This window comes from Gopherus evgoodei, chromosome 11 (assembly GCF_007399415.2).
Source record: "Gopherus evgoodei ecotype Sinaloan lineage chromosome 11, rGopEvg1_v1.p, whole genome shotgun sequence".
Taxonomy (NCBI): Eukaryota; Metazoa; Chordata; order Testudines; family Testudinidae; genus Gopherus; species Gopherus evgoodei.
Window position 1 is genome coordinate 38,707,025 of NC_044332.1, and position 20,909 is coordinate 38,727,933.

The 20,909-nt window shown below is 44.8% G+C and overlaps 1 protein-coding gene across 4 annotated transcripts in view; it reads left to right on the forward strand.

Moving 5' to 3' along the window:
• Positions 1-16,807, forward strand: part of CHN1 (chimerin 1) — a 160,760-nt gene extending 143,953 nt beyond the window's left edge. For all 4 annotated transcript variants that reach the window (XM_030580865.1, XM_030580866.1, XM_030580867.1 and 1 more), the window contains 5 exons: positions 2,847-3,020; positions 3,869-3,946; positions 5,117-5,254; positions 12,294-12,399; positions 15,889-16,807. In XM_030580865.1, coding sequence (XP_030436725.1) covers positions 2,847-3,020; positions 3,869-3,946; positions 5,117-5,254; positions 12,294-12,399; positions 15,889-16,060 — 668 coding nt within the window. In that variant the 3' untranslated portion in view covers positions 16,061-16,807. The remainder of the gene's footprint in view (positions 1-2,846; positions 3,021-3,868; positions 3,947-5,116; positions 5,255-12,293; positions 12,400-15,888) is intronic.
• The last annotated feature ends 4,102 nt before the right edge of the window (positions 16,808-20,909 follow it).

The following is a 20,909-nucleotide window of genomic DNA, read 5'->3' on the forward strand; positions in this document are numbered from 1 at the left end:
AAAGCATTCAAGGGACCAGGCTGTGCTCTGGAGTTCTTCACAGCCTGAATGAGGAAGGGGTAGGCCCCTAACCTCCTGCCATAGAGTGGTGCTGTGCCACAAACACTGTGAAGTCTCAGAAGCACAACACTTTCTGTATAGGTTCTATTCCCCTCCAGGAAAGAGAGTGGCTGGTGGATCTGTCCTCACCCCCAATAATTTTTCCAACCCCCACCATGTGTTGGGGTGGAGGGAAGCCAACAGAACAGAACTCCGCAGTGTGCAGAGGGCCATGCTCCTTGCACTGGGCCAGTTCTGCTAGCTCAGGGTCTTCTGTGTAGGAGGAGGCTGTCCTCTACATTATTTGCCTAGGGTCACACAGGAAGTTTGTGGCATTAGTAGGCGCAGAACCCAGAATTCCTGGGTCCTCATCCTGTGCCTGAATCAGAAGACCACTTTCTTTTCTTCATGGAAGGGAGCTATTCTTACACTAAGAGTGAAATAGAATTGTAAACAGTGATTTTGTCTGGAACAGGGTTTATAAATTTTGACTTATTGAATGTGACACGTTGAACTTTTATTGTTACCAAGAGATTGAGCACTTTACAATAAATTCTAAGTGACAAAACTCATTAGCTTTACAAACCTATTAAGAAAACAAAGTGCTTTTTGTAATAGCACATGAATGGCTGAGCTGGAATTAAACTAAGATACAAACATTGGCTTTTGCTGTTGTATAAAGGAGAACCACACCATCTGTGAACTATTTACTGTAAATTAAAATATCAACAAAACCAATGATAATCAGATACGAAGGTGACTCCTCTATAGACACTAGATATTGGGGGGGGAGGGCAGAGGGAAGGGAAGGGATACTGTAAATCTTCACCAAGGCCCCAAACCTCCAAACTCTAACATGTGTTTAACTTTATTCCTATGAGTAGTCCCCTTGAGATCAATGAATAATTGAAATCAATGGGACTACTCATGGTAGGAAGGTTAAGTACACTGGAAATCTTTGCTGTATCAAGGCCTAAGCGAGTGAACACTGTAGGCTCTGTGCTGTTATGCTATGGCAATTCAGCATGTCACTTTGTAGGATTGGGCTCTGGGTGACATTTGCATTGCCAGTTACCAATGAAAGTTCAAGATACTCAGCATCTTGCAAGACAAGAGCCCCTACTGCAAGACAGTAGAGACCTGATAAAACTCCCAGTGAGGTCAAAAGGAACTAGGTTGGGCTTTAGACAAGGCAAAATGCTGCTCATACATTATCGCACAAGACTTACGGACTCAAATCATGGATATGAACATTCCGTTAACCTAGAAGGAACTGCATTGCTCAGCCTGTCTTCACTATGCTTTCTTGTAGTAGTATTGCTGGTTTCCCTACTTTTTCCCTGTGGATGGAGCATTAATGTTGATAGATATGCTTGGCCCATTTTTGTACAGAATGAATGTTCTTTCTGCATATCTGATTTCAGTTGAATTGTACTCTAAAATGAACCAAACCTTCATTTGTAAAATGTTTATAATGAAACTATGGAACTGTTCTTTACGTAAATTCTTCCCAAATTCATTTTAATTTAAATAGAATTATTTGGAATTGCCAGCTTTCTGGGCTTTCTCTTTCAAAAACCCAGTCTATGAAACAGCATTGGGAGTAATACCTCCTCCCCTACCCTGCTCAGGGTTAAGAGTAAAAGTCACAATCTAACCCTAAGGGTGTGTCTGTGCTGCAGGATTCTTTTGGCAGTGTGTAGTGTACATACATGCATAGCCCTCATAGTACATGTATAAACAGCAGCATAGACAGTGAAACATGGATTAAGCCAGTCAAGATACTCTGGGTTTATACCCACATCCTTCAGGTGTATGTACCTAGACCTCCTCTACTGGCCCAATCCATGCCTTCTCTATTTTTAGCTGTGTAGTGTCCTGTTGTCTCTCACTGCTGGTCCCCTTCTCCTTTGCAGGGAAAGACTCCAACAGTGGATGGGGGGGTCAGGGGTGGGAGGGGGAAGGCTGCCAGATCCCAACCGCTGGAGCCTTTCTCCTATGCAGGGGAAGACTCCAGCAACTCCCCACTGCTGGAGCCGTTCCCTGCCACAAGCAAAGGCTCCAGCAGCTGTGAAAGGCTCTGCCAGCTCCCCCACTGCTGAAGCCCTTCCTCTGGAAGGGAGTAAGCAGCAGGGAAAGAAAGGCTCTGGAAGTGGGGAGATAGCAGGCAAAGGCTCTGGCAGCGGGGAAACAGCTGAAGCCTTTGCCTGCTGCCTCCCATCTGCCAGAGCCTTTCACTGCCACATGTAGCTACGCACCACAGTGTGGATGCAGTGTGCTTTTGACTGCAGTATGTAGCTATACATATACTGCATGCCGCCGAAAGTGGTTTGTAGTGTAAACTTAGCCTAATATAAATATAAAGACCAGAGGAAGGGAAATGGTCACATATAAAGTATAAGAAGAGAAAAACATTACAGAGTAATAGATCTCTTCCCCTATGGAAAAGTCCTACAGAATGTAATGGGGATTAAACCAATAGAGTTCTGTTGAAATTACTGTAAAAACCTATGCGATTTGATGGAGAATTATAGACTTTGACAATTTGATTTTCTATTGTTGATTTCTGTTAAATCCTGTAGTAGAGGAAATGTCTGGTTTTGCATCTTAGAATGGAATGTATTCAACTAGTAAGTGTTCTTTAAAATCTGCACCAGTCCTTTTCAGCTTACTCACATAAGCGGTCCTTACAGGAATGAAGTCTGCGGGGTCAGACCCTGTAGAAGTAATACGTACTTTATTATATTAACATTACAGCACATTTTCACCCAACATTGGGTTAATTGTCTTTTCATTTTTTCTCCCAGATTGTGGTTTAAATGTTCACAAGCAGTGTTCCAAGATGGTCCCAAATGACTGCAAGCCAGATCTGAAGCATGTCAAAAAAGTGTACAGCTGTGACCTTACAACGCTAGTAAAAGCACACATCACTAAAAGGCCAATGGTAGTAGACATGTGTATTAGAGAAATTGAATCTAGAGGTAAGACATCGTTAATGGGCTTTGGTTTTTTTAATGATAATCCCTTTAGATTGATCTGGGTCATTTGGGTTTTCGCTGAATTCATGATTGCTCAAAACAGTTTCAAACAGGGCATTTTATGACTGCCAATTATCCTACACAGTTCGTATCATACTTGGTGTTGGTTCACAAATATCTGTGATTTTTTTAAAAGCTCTGCTGAAATTACTTAATGTCTTACAAGGACTTCTCTAATTAATATACAAGAGGTGGACAGATGCATGTTTTATAATGCATAGTATATAGTACTGTTTTGATATAGATACATGCTTGCTAAACTCCAGTCTGGGATGATCTCCTATCTTATTGATGTACATGTGCATCTTCCTCTTCTTTATACTTCCCATGGTATTTTAATCAGAAAGATTAACACAGTAAAAACTAGATTAGTCAATATTTACATATTTCATCTTCCTTGTTCTCCCAGCCCACATTTAATATTCTTTACTAGAATATATGGTTTGCTTCTAAAATATTCACTGTACATCTAATATGTTAATCTCAATTAGCTGGTTAAAAAGAATTAGCTTGTAATTGGTCTAATCTGTTTTTTCACCCCGGGAATCATCATTATAAACATGATTACAGAAAATGTTTGGGAGCTGAGCCAAACAATGTGGTTGATGCAAGGGTCAGATTTAAAGGGATGGGGGTGAAATTGTATTCCAAATGAAAAACCAGGTAAAGCTTTTAAAACCTAACTAACCTTGTTGCCTCGTTGCCTTAAGTGAAGAACCTGGCCAGGGACAAGCCAGTTTTAAGGGAGATGCAAAGTTAATACTAATTTTTAAAATGTTCTCTCCTAACAGGTCTTAATTCTGAAGGACTATACAGAGTTTCAGGCTTTAGTGACCTAATTGAAGACGTCAAAATGGCATTTGACAGAGGTATCTGCTTTAGTATCTGCTGCAACTTTTATGCCAGCACATTGTGAAGGATTCTGTTCAGCCCAGGGATTCCTCAACGCAGGCTCCATCTGCCTGTTGGGCTCTGCAGATGCAGAGGCTGATCATTATGCTGAGTGGAGGGGTACTCTCCCCTTGGAAAGACACAAATCCCATTTTGGCGTGGGTTGCTAAAAGCTGCCCTTTTCCCTTCGGCAGAGTTTGTGTCGCCGCAGTGCCTGACTATGACAGTCAGGCTCTTGGCAATGGTGTCATTGGGTCAGAAAGTACTGAACGTTCTCAGTTATTGCCCTGATTTACTAAGGAACCCCCAAGCTCCTCTTTTAGTGGGACCATGAGTCAGCTGGAGAAGAATCTTAAAGGAGCAATGCAACTCGAAGCCCTCTCCCTGGATGATAGCTCCAAAATAATAAGGAACCCCTGGGCTAAACATTCTTCCTCTTCCACCAAAGGCAATGAGAGAAGTAAGGAGTTCCCACCCTCAGTACCCCATGGTAGCAGTCGGTGGTGGAGAGGTGTGCTCCCTCCTCATATGTTTTTTTTACTGAGCCAAAAATTCCATCCCTCTTTGCCTCTCCAGGCTACTGGGGCTACACAAAGAAAGCTCAAATAATAGCTGCCTTCTGTATGGTCCTAGCTGGGCTTGAGGTGCTGAACAAATTCAGGCCCTTACCCAGTGCCCACTGAACTCAAGAATAAATAGCACCACTGCTCTGAGAGGGTGAGCACATGCCTGTCCTAGCGACAGAGTACTAAAAACATTTTCCTTTTTGCAAACGTTCCTCATTTCCCATTCAGTGCTGACAAATGTGTTTTTGGCAAAGTGATATGTTCAAATTAGTTGATCTGCAACACATTTTTACAACACAGCCAGTCACCATTAAAACAGTCACACAGGTTTCTGCATAAAATTTTTTTGTTAACCTGAGATTGAAAAAAGAACTGGTCTCTGTATAAAAGGCATTAGGCTTTATCCTGAAAAAGTGAAATTCACAGTCAAGTAACAGTTTTTATTGATTAGTTTACATACTCCAGAATCAGTGGCTGTGCTGATCTTAATAATTGCTAAACAGTATAGATTTTTTCATTGAATATTAGTCTAGATCTGTTTATATTTTTAAAACATTAATGTCAGCTGCTTTCTGTACACAGATGGGGAAAAAGCAGATATTTCTGTGAATATGTATGAAGATATCAATATTATCACGGGTGCACTTAAATTGTACTTCAGGGATTTGCCAATTCCGCTTATCACATATGATGCCTACCCAAAATTTATAGATTCTGCAAGTAAGTGTAAAATAACATTTTTCCTGTTTTTCTTTCTGCCCCTTTTTCTCTCTGTTTTGTTTTTTAACGTGTGTTATAAATTAAGTACTACTTATGCTCTTCACATGGGTGCTATAAATTGAGATGAAAGCAGGACTAAGTATGTGTCATAGATTATAAGAATGTGGTACTAAGTGATCTTTGTTTCAGTTTCTCCTCCATTTTTCTCAAATGTTTCCTTTTCACTACACATACTGGAAAGATATGTTCTTCTTCAAGAAGTGTCCCGGTGAGTGCTCTACTCTTGGTGTGCATGCATGCCACGCACCCTCAATAGGAGATTTTCATTAACAGTGTCCGTTCAGCCCACACATGTGCTGTTGATGTTCTTGTGCTCTGTACCAAGGCTATATCAGACTGCGCAAGCAAACCACCCTCTCAGTTCCTTCTCAACCGCCTGAGCTGGAGACGGAGCTAGTGTATCCACTTCTTGTCTACCACGGTAGTTTTGGAGCGTCTTGTTAGTTAGTGTAGTTAGTTTAGTATTTGTTTAGCATTTGTGTAAAAAATAAAATTAAATTAAAAAAAAAACACTTTTCTGGTTATAGAGACTCCCTCTGGGGAAATTCTCCTTGTGATGGACATGCCCAGTTCACCAGAGTATGTATATATATTTCTTACTATATGTTCCATTCTGTGCATCTGATGAAGTGGGCTGTAGCCCACAAAAGCTTATGCTCAAATAAATTTGTTAGTCTCTAAGGTGTCACAAGTAATCCTATTCTTCCTAGGAAGATAAATCCTTAGAACCCTCCTCCAAAGCCTCTCCAAAAAGGAAATACAGTTCCTCTCCTAGCCAGTCCCCCTCATAAAGGCCTCTGTCCCCAGCTAGATCTATGGCCTCTGAGAGGTCTTCCTCAGGGCTAGGTACCATAGATAGGAAAGGCTTCTCCATTATGGGGGATGCGGGAAAATACCACAGCTCTAAAACTAAACAAGGATCCATGAAGACTCTGGTATTGTCATCTGGGGACGGTACCAAACATATAGGATCATTACCGTCATCTCAGACGCCACTCTGTGTGTCCTTCCAACATGGTACAATATAAGTCTTCAACCTCATCAGGGCCAACCTCAAAGCATTCTACAGCTCTGGTACCATCGGATAAGGACAAACACTCAACACCACAGGATTTCAGATACAGAAGGAACTGGCGAAGACTGCTGAACCAGAGTCTTCATTGTTAGCAGGTATTGAGCGTCTCCCGGTACTGGGAACTTCTTAGTTTCCAGATCCCTTTATCTCTCTGGTGCCTTCTCCCTGCCCCATTCTCTGGGAGCTCCTCCATTCAATGAAGAAGAGGAGGAGGAGGAGGAGGATGACTCGTCCTCCGTTTCTTCCATTTCAGTGCAGGGTTGTCTGGTACACCCTTACACTAACCCTGTCTCCTGAAGGGGTATGAAAGGTGCTCTGGAAGCTCATCACTCCTGGTTTTAATAATCCTGGATGCCACCCCTTCCCCTGTATGCACCTCAAAGGCAATATTAGGATCCCTGGGAAGCCTATTGTTGGCAGTTTTCTAGGGCCCTGACCCTATTCCATCGGAATGATAGGGAGACCCAAGCTTCCCCACCCCAGCAGCAGGAAGAAACATTTGAGGAGCAGGAGTCCAGGGCAACTAAAGAAGCCACAAGTCAGACCACCATCTCAGCCTCTTTGCCAGATGAGGCCCTGATACTTCTCCCCTGCCCCCCATGTGCAGCCAATTATTTTTGCCAGTTCCAGGACCTTGTTAAGTGGGTGACAGACTTTCTTCAGATACCCTAAGGAGGTCAGGGAACCCCAGCACAAGCTATTGGACATTCTGCACTCTGCAGCACCTTCTAGAGTTGCCTTCCCCATTATCAAGGCTCTACTGGAACACATAGGAAATGCCAGCTACAGTGACACCCACTTGTAAAAGGGCTGACAAAAATATTATGTCCCCTTCAAGGACTCTGAATTCCTTGTGACAAAATTCCTCATCTATCTTAGTGGCTCAGGCACTTACTGGTGGGTTTGTTCGCCTCAGAGATTCACCATGTGGGTCAGGGAACAGCCCAGAGACCACCACCTCTGGTAGAACCCACAGTCCAAGTCAATTCCTCCTGTATCTGATCGAGAGTTGGGAGGTTTGGGGGGAACCCGGGCCTGCTCTCTACTCCAGGTTCCAGCCCAGAGCCCTATGGACTACAGCTGTCTAGAGTGCTTCCTGGAACAGCTGGCGACAGCTACAACTTCCTGGGCTACTTCCCCATGGCCTCCTCCCAACACCTTCTTTATCCTTACCACAGGACCTTTCTCCTGGTGTCTGATAATGCTTGTACTCTTCAATCCTCCAGCAATATGCCTTCCCACTCTTACCTCCTAGTGCCTCTTGCTCCCAGCACCTCGCATGCACGCTACAAACAGAAGTGAGGTTCTTTTTAAACTCGGGTGCCCTGATTAGTCAGCCTGTCCTAATTGATTCTAGCAGTTTCTTCTTAATTGGCTCCCGGTGTCCTAATTAGCCTGCCTGCCTTAATTGATTCCAGCAAGTTCCTGCTTGTTCTGGAACTGCCCCTGTTGCTTTACCCAGGGTAAAGGGATCTATTTAATCTGGGACTAATATATCTGCCTCTAACACTCTCCTGTAGCCATCTTGCCTGACCCTGTCACATCCTCTTCTCCCACCTACCTCCCAATTCTCTGGTCATTGATGCAGTGAACGAGTGGGGCAAACAACACCGAAATAAGTCCACCCCATAAAACAGAAGCCAAAATCATCTGGACCTCTGACTATGCAGCAGTTTTGTAATGCAAATTACCAAGCATTGATGGCCAAGTACAACTTGACAAAATTTGAGTTGTTTATTGAGTACCTTCCCCCCAATCAAAGAGAACACTATTGCTGAGGGACAATTGCTGGCAAGAACATCTTTGCAGGCAGCACTCGATGCTGCAGACACTGCAGCCCATTCCAACTCTATGGTGGTGGTGATGCATAGTGCTTCCTGGCTGCAGTTGTCTGGCTTCCCCAGCAATTTCAAAATATGGCCAAGGATTTCCCATTTAATGGATGGAAGTTGTTTGCAGCGAACGCTGATGAATTGTTACATACTGTTAAAGATTCCAGGGCCACATTACACTCATTGGGCACTATACTCCTGCAAATAAATAGAAGTTCAGCAGATTGCAAATGCAGTTCAGAGATCCTGCCCTATACAATTCTCTGGATTCTAGAGACCCATGGAATCCACCAGGAAGAGACACAGGTTCCAGAGAAGGCAATCCTCTCTAAACCCATCTGATGTGGCTCCACAATAGGCATCATCAAAGTGCCAGTTTTTGATGGGACAGTCAAGGATCTGAATTTCCAATCCTCATTAGTCTGCCAGCTTTAGTGTTTTACCTACCTTCTCCCATTTGACAACAGGCTCTTCCACTTCCGGAATGCAGGGGAGTGTATCACCTCAGACAAATGGGTCGTGGGAGTAACATCATCGGGCTACGCCATCCACTGTACTTCCCTCCCTCCTCATTCCTCTTCCCCGCCTCTCTTCAGAGACCCCTCTCATGGAGCCCCTAATAAGGTACGAAGTAAACACCTTTCTTCGTTTAGGAGCAATAGAACCGGTACCTCCTCAGTACAAGGGAAAGGGCTTCTATTACAATTATTTCCTCATACCAAAGAAGAACAGAGGGTGGAGACCAATTCTAGATCTAAGACTCCTAAACAGATTCATGAGTCCCCAGAAATTCAGGGTGGTGACCCTAGCAACCATAATTCCTTGTCTAGATTCAGGGGATTGGTTTCAGCTCTCAACCTCCAGGATGTGTACTTCTATATAGCGGTGCACCCGTTTCACAAGAGATTCCTCTGATCTGTGTTAGGCTAGAATCATTTCCAGTATCAGGTGCTCCCCTTCAGCCTCTCTGCTCCGAGAGTATTCTCAAAGGTTCTGTCAATAGTGGCTGCTTACCTGCTTCACCAGACTATAGTGGTATTTCCCTGGCATCCAGGGCACCTCTTCCCGTGGACAGGTTCCAGATATTATCAAGCCTTGTCAAAACAATTCTTGACAGTCTCCAGACCTCAGTCAGAAACTGCCTTCAACTTCTGGGTCATGTGACCACTTGCACTTTTGTGACAAAGCATGCAAAATTACACCTCCGCTGTTTTCAGGGGTGGCTCAGAACGGTTTACTCACCAAACAGATAGAGTCTAGGCAAGCAGGCATCAGTATCCCAGTGCGTGAAGCATTCCCTAGACTGGTTGAAGATTCATCACTATGTAGGGGGTCTCCTTCCTCCAAAGTGACTAACCACAGACACATCTCTCTTGGGTTGGGGGGTGCACTTGGGCTCCCTGACAGCACAGGGCCAATGGTCACCTCAAGAGACCACCCTCCATATCAACCTCCTGGAGCTCAGAACAATAAGAAATGCCTGTATGCATTTCCTACCTCTCATCAGACACACACACATGACTATCAAAGTCATGACAGACAATGTAGCCTGCATGTTTTATATCAATCAACTAGGAGGGACAAGATCCCCTTCCCTCTGCACCAAAGCCATGAAGTTGTGGAATTGGTGCATAAAGCATCACATAAGGATTTCAGCAATGTATCTGCCTGATGTACAGAATGTCACTGCTGACACACTCAGCACGTGCTTCTCCCAAGAATACAAATGGGAGTTGGATTATGAGGTTCTACACAGAATCTTTCAGACTTGGGGGTTTCCAGGAGACGACCTTTTCGGCACAACCACAAACAAAAAATGCCACCTATTTTGCTCCAGGGAGGTGGGAGGGTTAGGTCACAATTGACTGGGAGATGCCTCCTCTTGCAGGAAAAGGCCAGAGCCACAGTGTGATTGAGTCAACTGTGGTTCTCTTACCCATTTCACCTCACTCTCTATCCTCCAGAAGATCTTCCAGCTATCCTTCAACTCCTCTCTCAGGACACCGGACACCTGACGCATCCCAGCCTGGGCATTCTTCACCTTAAGGCATGGTTCCAGGATGGTTTGTGGGGCTGGAATCATGCTGCTCTACAGAGGCACAACACATGTTGTTAAATAGTAGAAAAGTTTCCACCAGAGCTACTTACCTCCAGAAGTGAACAAGATTCAGCCACTGTTGAAACTCCACAATGCTGCTCCTGATTCTGCCCCACATCCTCTCATTCTGGAGTACTTGCTACAGCTTAAGAAATAGAGATTGTTCCTCAGTTCCATCAAAGTTCACCTGGTGGCCCTAACAGCTTTCATATTACCGTTGAAGGTTTCTCTGATTGCTCATTTCACAACCACAAGATTTATGAAAGGCTTGGGGAATCTCTTCCCAGAGATAAAGGTTCCTGTGCCTGCTTGGGATCTGAATTTGGTTCTCAAAAGCCTCACAGACCCCCTGTTGGAACCAATGGCCACCTGCTCCTTATTGAATTTATCAAGGAAAACTGTCTTCCTAGTGGCAGCTACCTCAGCCTATAGTCGGAGAGATTGGGACTTTAATGGCAGACTTCCCCTTACAACATTTCACAAGGATAAGGTGTCCTTGTGGCCCCAGGTTTCTCCCTCAAGTAACTTCCAAATTTCACTTAAATCAGACCATATACCTGCCAGTTTTCTTCCCAAAACCACATACTTCAAGTGGGAGATTGTTCTCCACACTCTAGATATCAGGAGGGTGTTATCCTTCTATCTGGAAAGAACTAAATCATTTTGTAAATCCAACAGACTATTTCTTTTGATTGCAAACAGATGTAAAGGTTTCCCCATTTCTATCCAGGGACTCTCTAAATGGATTTCTGAGTATATTATAACTTGCTACCAGGCTGTCAACGTTCCACCCCCTATCAGCATTTCAGCACACTCAGCTAGATCACATTACATCTATGGCTTTCCTTGAAAATGTTTCCATTCCAGAAATGTGCAAAGCCAGTACATGGTCTTCGGTACATACCTTCCCTAGATACTATGTTTTGGTTGATGCCTCCAAGTCTGGTGTTGCAGTTGGCAATACAGTTCTCTCTCCTGTGCAGGACTCCATTCTGAAGCCCGTTTCTCCTAGTGGGGATACTGCTCAGGAGTCACCAAGAGTGGAGCACCTATAGGGACACTACTCAAAGATGAAGAAGAGGTTACTCACCTTGTGCAGTAAGTGTGGTTCTTTGAGATGTGTCCCCCTATGGGTGCTCCATTCCCTACTCTCCTTCACCTCTGCTTCAGAGTTTCTCCTGAGACTCGGCAATGCAGAAGTAACCGAGGGGGCAGTTCATCCAGGCAGCCTGATATAGCCTGGGTACAGGGCATGAGGATACCAACAGCACATCTGAGGGCTGAATGGACAATGCTAATAAAAATCTCAGATTGAGGGTGCCTGGGGCACGCACACACCAAGAGAGCACTCATAGTATCTCGAAGAACCACAGTTACTGCGCAGGATGAGTACCTCTTTTCCTGTCACCATGTAGTGAATGATCCTGTTTACCTGACAATGTCATCATTCAAAGTAGCCTTAATTTTATTTTACTGGGAATGAGGTAATCAATGAGAGTGATTGGTAATGAGATAAAGGACCCCTAGGGATGAAATCTCAGACCCATTGAAGTCAATGACAAAACTCGAATAGACTTGAGTAGGCCCAGAATTTCACCTCTTGGTCACTTGTGCAAAACTAGTCCAAGGACCTATGAGGAATATCTTGGTGGACTCAGTCCAGTTACTAGTGGACAGGAATTCACATGTCACAACTTATCACAGCTCTTCTCCTCTAACAGTGTTCTTGACAATGCATTGGGGAGCCATGGAAACTGTTGTGAGAGAGTCATTCCAGAAGAGACCTTCCAGAAAAAGAGGGAGGCACATTGATTAAAGCAAAACCGAAGCTCAATGACATAATCTGGAGATGAACAGTTAGATTTAATCATGAGGGCTCCTTTCAGACCTGTCACTCCCCAAACCTACTGTGTCTCTACTTCTCTGCTTGAAGTCTGGCATTTTCTGCACTGATATTTAAATGTTTCTGTTCAGAAACCATGGATCCTGATGAACAGTTGGAAACACTTCATGAAGCATTGAAACTATTGCCACCTGCTCACTGTGAAACCTTAAGGTATCTCATGGCACACTTAAAGAGGTATGTGGTTTATTTTAAAAGAAATTAGATGAATTCATCTGAAACAAAGGCCAATCGGTAGCCTCTACACGAGTCTGTGTAAGCCCCACAGATGTATTTGGGGCCTTGTACAGGCTTTTATAAAGCAAATTCTGAGTTGTTTTTGTAAATTTAACACAGCACTACAATCTCTCCAGTGTCATTTGTTATAGCAGAATGAACAAACAAACGTAAATACAGTAATTCCTCACTTAAAGTCCTCCCATTTAATTTTGTTTCATTGTTATGTTGCTGATCCGTTAGAGAACATGCTCCCTTACAATGTCCTTTGGCAGCTGCCTGCTTTGTCCACTGCTTGCAGGAAGAACAGCCCATTGCAGTTAGCTGGTGGGGGCTTAGAACCAGGGCTGGTGGGGGCTTGGAACCAAGGTGGACCAGCAGCCCCCCTATCAGCTCCCTGCTCCTAAGTTCTCTGTGTGGCAGCTGCCCAGCAGGCCATCAATTGCTGGCAGTTCAGCTGTCTCTCCTCCCACTGCCATGTGCTGATTCTGCCCTCTGCCTTGGAGCTGCTCCCTGGAGCCTCTTGCTTGCTGTGGGGGGGGGGGGGTGGAGGGAAGAGGGGGGCTGTCAGGGTGTCCCCCTTCCCTCCTGCTCCTGCACCCACTTATCCCATCTTCCACAGAGCAGGGGGGACACACGACAGGGCTCAGGATGGAGGGAGCTTGCTGATCTACTTAACAAGGCAGTGTACTTAGAGTGGGGTCAGCATACTTAAAGGGGCAGTGTGCATCTCTCTGTGAGAGTCTCTGTCTGCTATGCTGTCTCCCCTCCCTGTATTTGTGCTGCCTTGTAGAGTGTGAGGCTACATTAACAACAATGAGTTAACCCTTGAGGGCTCAGCCAATTGCTAGTTCATCATTTAGCAGTAAGGCATTCCCTGGGAAATAGCCCACCCTCTGACTTCACCACCTCAACCAAGCTTCACAATCATCATCGCTGTGTACAGTATTAAATTGTTTAAAACTCGGGGGGGGGTGTATAGATATATATACACACACCTCTACCCCAAAATAATGCGGTCCTTAGGAGCCAAAAAATCGTACCACATTATAGGTGAAACCGCATTATATCGGGTAGGGAAGTCTGTGCCTCCCCCCTATCCAAGCCCCACCTACTTCCTGCCCCCTGACTGACCCCTCAGAACTTCGACCCATCAAACACCCTCCTCACTCCTTGTCCCCTAACCACCCCCCGAGACCCTCAGCCCCTTATCCAACCCCTTGGCGTGTTGGAGCCATCCCTAGATGGGTGTGGGGCCCAGGACAAATCAGCCTCCCTGCTAGTCTCCTCACTGTCCACCCAGCGCTCCTGCCCGCGCAGCCGCCACTCGCCTCCTCACCCCACCTACCTGCCCACGGCTCGCCTTCCCACTTGTCTGCCCAGTGCTCCTGCCCGCCCAGCCGCCACTCGCCACTTGTCTTCCCACTAGTCTCCTCACTATCTGTCCGGTGCGCCTCTCCCTGTCCGCCCAATCGCTGCTCTCCTGCTTGCTATCTGCCCGCCTGCCTCCTCACCCCCACTCCTGCCTGCCGCTCACCTCCCCATTTGCCTCCTCACCCCGCTTGCTCTCCTGCCTGCCTCCCACCCTTAACATGCCACTCAGAGAAGTGTTGGAGACTGATGCACTGATCCACCGGCGTTCGCAGCCCCGCCCCCGAGAGCTTTAGCGCGTTGTATGTGAACCTGAGTTATATCGGGTCACGTTATATTGGGGTAGAGGTGTAATAGTCTTTTGTCTGGTGAAAAAAATTCCCTGCAACCTAATTCTTATGGGAAAATTGGATTCGCTTAACATCGTTTCGCTTAAAGTCACATTTTTCAGGAACATAACTACTATGTTAAGCGAGGAGTTACTGTGTGTCTTAAAAGAACAGAGTATTAAAATACACTAAAACAGATACACAGACATTTGTGTTTTCTCCTACCTTCTGCACTCTCCATAGGCCTTAAGGACTTATGCCAGTAAAAAACCCACAATTTGGATGCAAATAATAATAATATGCCTAACCAATTTTTACTCTGTTTGTATGTACTATAAATATCTACATGGGAAGAAACTATTCCCCTTCTGTTGTCAAAGTATATACAAAACCATAAAGTAAAAAATAGAATTGGCATATTAGCTACTGTGCCGATTTTAATTTGTGACATGTACCTATTGTTAACATGTACCTATTGTCATGAATAATCATTTCTTGCCATATAAATAGATTCATTTTAAGTCTTTTTAGTGAAAACACAGTTGCACTGTAGGATTTGTTGAGTCTGCTGAGTATGTCCAGCAAAATGCAACCCCAGGGGTTGCTGCATGTTCTGGACCAGATATGTCAATGTCCACTTATTTCAATGGAACTTCAAATGAATGTATTAGTATAGCCTGAGGAATGGAAGACCAGTAGCAAAGACTACTTGTAAAGCTGATTTTTCATATCCTATTGTTCAAGGGTTGTTGCTGATCTGTTGATTAGCAGGTCAATTTATAAATTCTTAACACTGCTGGCATTTGCTAAGTATGAGGAGGAAGGGACAACACAATTTATAATATTTCAATTATTTTTAGTTTCTGTTGTTTAATATACTTACTGAAAAGAGTTGTAGTGAGGGAACAGCTAGCTCACTGGCTTGTTGCAAAATTTAGCTAATTAGCCATTGGTCCTTTATTTGGAATCATAAACTAGGAAGCAGAGTTTTGGAAATACCAGAATAATATGTCAAAAAAAGAGGACACTAAATTCTGACAACTATTGTATATGCCTGAAGGGCTTTTATTCAGCATAGGAGATCAGATAGTTCAGCATTGTGAAAGAACTGAAGTGTTTTTATAACCCACAAACTTCCTATGAATGGATATTTAGTCCTCTACAAGAATCCTTCTGGAGATTTGTTTTATGATAAAGCAGCAGTGTATATTAAGTTCTTTGTTTAGTCTGTGAACAAACTCATTTACAAATCTGAATTTGTTTTATTGAGAAAGGCAATTAACTGCCATAAACCAAAGCAGAAGTTTAGTGTCTCTAGACCGGCATTTTGTTTACTCTTGTTATGCCAGTAACCAGAATTTGGGGAGATGTTTATTCTGTGTCTCCGCACTTCTTAACCATATACTGTCTGAGAAGACTCTATATATTCTGCTCCGTGTGCATACATGGTAAATTATACTCTGTGGTCCACCCAACGATAATATAATAGCAGATCGTGAGCTTTGGAACAGGCACTGGTGGATAACCAGCAGTAGGAAGTTGCTGCAAGTGGTGGCAAAGCTGCACTAGCAGTTTATAACCCTACGCTATTAGGAACCCAAGAGCTGTGTGATGCAGCCAAGGAGGGGTGTGAGGTAAGCCGGCCAAAGCACTGACTTAGCATCTTTGTTAGAGTTGGTCTTTGTGCACCCTGTCATCAACCAATATTTGGTATGACGTGCCTTGTGTTTAACATTGTCCTCCTTTACAGGGTAACCCTTCATGAAAAGGAGAATCTCATGAATGCAGAAAATCTTGGCATTGTTTTTGGACCAACCCTTATGCGAGCACCAGAACTAGATGCAATGGCTGCACTGAATGATATCCGTTACCAGAGACTTGTGGTGGAGATGCTTATAAAAAATGAAGACATTTTATTTTGAATATTTTGTTTTGTTCTTTCTAAAAAAGGAAACAACAATATTCTGTGGAGGAAGGAATATTTTAATGTAATTTAACTGGCTCTTGTAGCTGAATTCCATATTTGCTAGAGCTTTTGATGTATACAGGCTAAAAATGAAGGAACTCTGTGTCGCTTCTGTAGTGCCATTCAGCTGATATTGAAAAAAGGTTAACACATTTTCCAGTACTAGTAATCCTGGGTGTTTATCATGTTTAAAACAAAAATCTAAAGCTCTATTGCATGATTGGCTTCCTGTTCTCCCTGTTTTGATGAAGCTCTTTCTGCAAAAGAAACAAGAACTGGTGCAGCATCTTTTATAAGCATCTTTGTTCTGGATAGTTTGTGATTGTAATTTAGCATGTTTCTCAGTGTAAACCTATTGTGAATTTGCTTTTATGTTCTATGTAATTGGTTTCTGATACTAAAAAAGAATGATTTCTGTGATATGGGGCTTCTGGCTGTATGTTGACATTTCCTATCATTCTTTTCCCACTTTCTTGGGTGATTTCTTCCTGGTTTCTCTCAGTTCTTTTATCATGTAGTAATTTGTTTTGAACAGAAACAAAATGTGTACTTTGTCACTTTAATTCTTCATGTCATTTATCGTGGTTGCAGTAAAATCTGCAACACTGTACAATATTTCCTTTATTGTTATTTCAGTTGTAATTTTGTATTTTTATCTGGCATGCATATATTAATTTATTAAATTTTGCTGTTAGAAATCTCACATTGTGCTGGTTTTTGATTAATGAAAATATTTTCAATGCCTTTTTTTCACATTTATGTTCACAAAATAAAATCTCGACTCATTTCTTGTTGAGCTGTTTGAATGATGTGTGGTATTTTGGCACTCGAATATATTGAATGGCCTTTGACTGAAAAGAGACAATTTATATTTGTTATTTTTTTGGTAGGACATTCCCAATCTAAACAGCTTGGAGTCTGACACTTCTTAAGGTTCCCAGCAAATTCTCATGATTATTTTATTTGCAAAATTCTTTAATCATCATCCAGAACATTTTTCAAGAGCTCCTCAGCATCTCTTAAAAAACAAAACCAAAAACTAATGAAGTACTGCAAAGCCTCCAGTACTATTAACAACTAACTTTCTATGAATTTTTTCAAAAACGTGTAGTATTTGCCTGTAATATAGGCCAGTATTGCAATTTACAGTTCCACAAAATATAGGTGGCCAGAATAGGTGAATCCACTACTTGTTTACAAATATACCAAACTATATTTGCTTCAGGCTTAAATTGTTCAACACTGACCCCGACACTTCTGTCCTCCTCTCCCCATCCCCCCCCATCTCCTCCATATGAAGGTTAATGACCAAAAATGATAAATAATGCATCAATCTAAGGCAGAGCAATGCATACAAATTGCTCCTTATCAGCCTTTCGGCAGTACCATGATACAGCCACTCCATGTATCACATTTATTCTCTAGAAATGCTCCTGAGTGTGACAAAGCCAATATTATTCCATCCAACAGCGTTAGAGTCTGTCTGCATATCTCTAAGCAGGTTAACACCAAGAGTTCATACCAGTAAGTTTTAGTAAACCTACAAGCACTATTTCTCAGCTTTCACAATTTCTATAAGACTGGTACTCCAATGAATTTTGTTTGGCATTGTTGGAATTTTCTGTACCATTGTAATCACAGCCCTAAAAACCAAACAAACACACCAGATTTTTTCATGTTAAGCTTTCTGACTCACTCATCACCAAAAATGGCAGACCAGATTTGTCCAGTGCAATATGTGACTATATCAGGTCTTCACCTCCTAAAATATATTAGACCTGATTCTCCATTGCCTTGCATATGTGTAATCATTTACACAAGTGCAAAGTGAGTGCACACTGGATGACAAATGTTACCATTCTGATTTGCATTTATGGAGCAGCTAAGCAAGGTCTGATGCTCAACTCAGTGGCATTTCTCAGTCTGTAAAAAGATCACTTTGGAACACTGCAACAATCCATTTAGAAATGGCAGGGAATGGTCTAGGCATCAGCGGGCACAATACTATTTATTTTGGTACAAACCAGAACACCAGAAAAGCCAGATTCACAGGAAAAGCAGGAGGCCCAAACTACCTGGTGCTGCAGACAGAACAATCTCTGTGTTGCCCCATGCTCCTGCCTCCATGTATCAGGGATAGCAGCTGCATCTGCTGCCTAGAGACATTATCTGTAGCCTGGAATCTAACAAAAAGAGAAGAAATAAAAAGGAGAGCTCTTTACAGGGAATATTTATAGCGAGAGAAGAGGGGATTTGGGGGAGGGGAATGGGGACGAAGAGCGGTAAGGGGGGGTGGGAGGGTTAGGAACTAAAGGGTTGGGCAGTGGTGGTGGAAGAAGCAGGGACCGGGGGAGTGGAGGAGGAAGAAGGAACTCAGAGGATTGGGGTCTAAGTGATGGTGATGGGGGAAGTAGGGGATCAATGGGGAGTGTGTGGGGGAAAGTGGATGGCGGGTGGGGCGATGAGGGAAGCAGGGACCCAGGGAGTGTGGTGGCGGAACCCGTGTGCCAATTCATGGGATTTTTTTCTCTTGTGACAGATGTTCGTCAGTTGGGGCTGGAGCCAGTCTGGCAACAACAGCAAGAAGCTCCAGTTAGCTAAGAGATGTGAGCCTTCTGATTGGCTGCCTACCCTCCTTGCCCGCCTCCTAGGACAGAGCAACCAACCACGGGTGCTGTGGGAAGCAGGAAACGCTCGTCTCCCATCCCCTCAGCAAGCTGAAGCCCTTCTCACAAGGGGGGCAAGGGGACAGAAAGAGCCCAGCAGCCTAGGGCAGCCATGCTCATGCTCTCCCTCCGCCCATGAGCATAGAGGGGGCACTCCTCCCCCCTCCCTCACTGCAGCACCCAGCCAGGGGAGGAATGGAAGGGGTGAAAACCCCTGGAGCTGCCTCCCTAGCCTGGTAGGGGGAGAGGAGGCCCCACTGCAGCCCTGGGGTGTGTGAAAGAACCAGCAGAGGCAGAGGTGAGGCTGGGGGCACTGAACGGACGGCAAGGTTGGGCAGGGTGGATTGCAGCAGGTTGATGAGGGGACAGGTGTGGTTTGGAGATAAGGATGCAGGATTAATTGCTGAGCAGAGAACAAGCAGATGTCGAGGTGGAGAGCTCCTGCAGTGGGGGCCAAAATCACCTTACCCAATGAATCTGGGAGAGTGAACACACATGGGATCTCAAAAGACAGACCAAACACCACAGTATAGTCTGTTTTTAAAAAATCATGGATTTTAGGCCCATCGCAATTTTGGGGCGGGGGTCAGTCATGACTTTTGTTGTCTTGAAATTGGCACTGCTGGAAACTGGGTGGGCACAGGTGGAAGCAGAGATCCAGAGTGGGGGAATGGAAATGGAGAGGAAGAAGTAGGCCCCATGGAGTTGATGGAGCTGGAGTGGGAGGAAAGGAGGGTGCACAGAGACCCTGCCATGAGGAAGAAGGTGGGAAGAGAGGGGGCACCCTGAGGCCCTGGCCTGAAAGGAGAGCTCATGCTGAAGGCTGGTTGCTGGTGGGGGAATTGAAATGGTGGTGCACACATTGCCTATGGTTGCAGAGAGTCTCTGAAATACATGGGGATGGGAGGGTTCCATATGGGGAGCCTGTTGGTAGCAGCTGGAGAATGCAAGGAGTCCCTGGGGCATGCAACTCACTTGGCCTACTGGAGCTACACAGCAGATTTTACATTGACTTGCACAGCTGTAAGTGAAGAGAGGCAGTACGGCAAACCTGTTACAGCTGAAAGGTCTCTGCTTGCTCCTCATCTTGGATTGGGTGGAAGGCTGTGGTTGAGTTACTTGTTCCTGCAGCTGACTGCTCTGGGAAAAGGGTGGGGCTGGACTGCTGGTCCATAGCTGGGTGCCTAATGTGGCTACTCATGTCCCTTGCTCCCAGGATGCCTGGGGCTCTAGGTGCTCGTCCAGGGCATGGCATGAGGACTAGAGCACCACGTAGCAGGACCCTAGCCTTGGCTCCAAGCCTTGGGGTAAGCTGGGGGAACCAAGCTCTAAGCTACATCTCATTGGTCAGAGACCCCAGCCAAGTCATGGAAGGGAGACCTGGCGGCCTCCAACCACAGAGATAAAGCCTAGAGTGGCCCTAACCAGAGAAACATCTAGAGCATCTCCTCAGCCACCCATCACCAGGGCTAGGCAGGAGAGAGAAGGGCCGGGTGCCTTATGGCAGACTCAAGTGAACTCCTGCACCGGTGGGGTCTGAGGAATAGCCAGCCAGCTTCCTGGACCATGTGCCCCTCGATGGGCTGCAAGTGCCCGGCACAGTATCAGGTGATTGCATTGCTGATTCGGCCCCCATCAGGGACCTGCTCCCTCCTCATCTAGCCCAGGGGATGGGGCTTAACTCCAGTGATTATGCAGAGGGTCTGGCCTAACCAGAACACCCCCATCCTCCATGTGGAGATCCTGGCAGGCTCCAGCCCTTCAGCTGGGTTTGCTCCCCATGGGCAAAGATTCATCTCAGCTGGATCAGAACAAGGGCCCTCACTCACTTTAGCTTGGCTCTTTCTGCCACAAGCTCTGTCTTTGTCTCCTGAGTCTCTTGAACCAGTATATCCAGTTCACCAGGAGTGGGGCCTTCTCTTGTCCCAGGGTCTGCAGTAATTACCCCTTCCCTGATTTTAGTTCCCGGATGGGGTTGAGCAACCCTCTCCAGCCAGCCAGCATACAATCCCTGGCTCACAAACAAACAGCACTCAAGTCATGCAGCAACGCGCTGGGCCACTGCTCCAGTATTCCTTTTTTAGGAAGGACTTGAGCACTGCTAGTGCTCCCAGCCCTGTGAGCCTGTGTTCGTGGTAG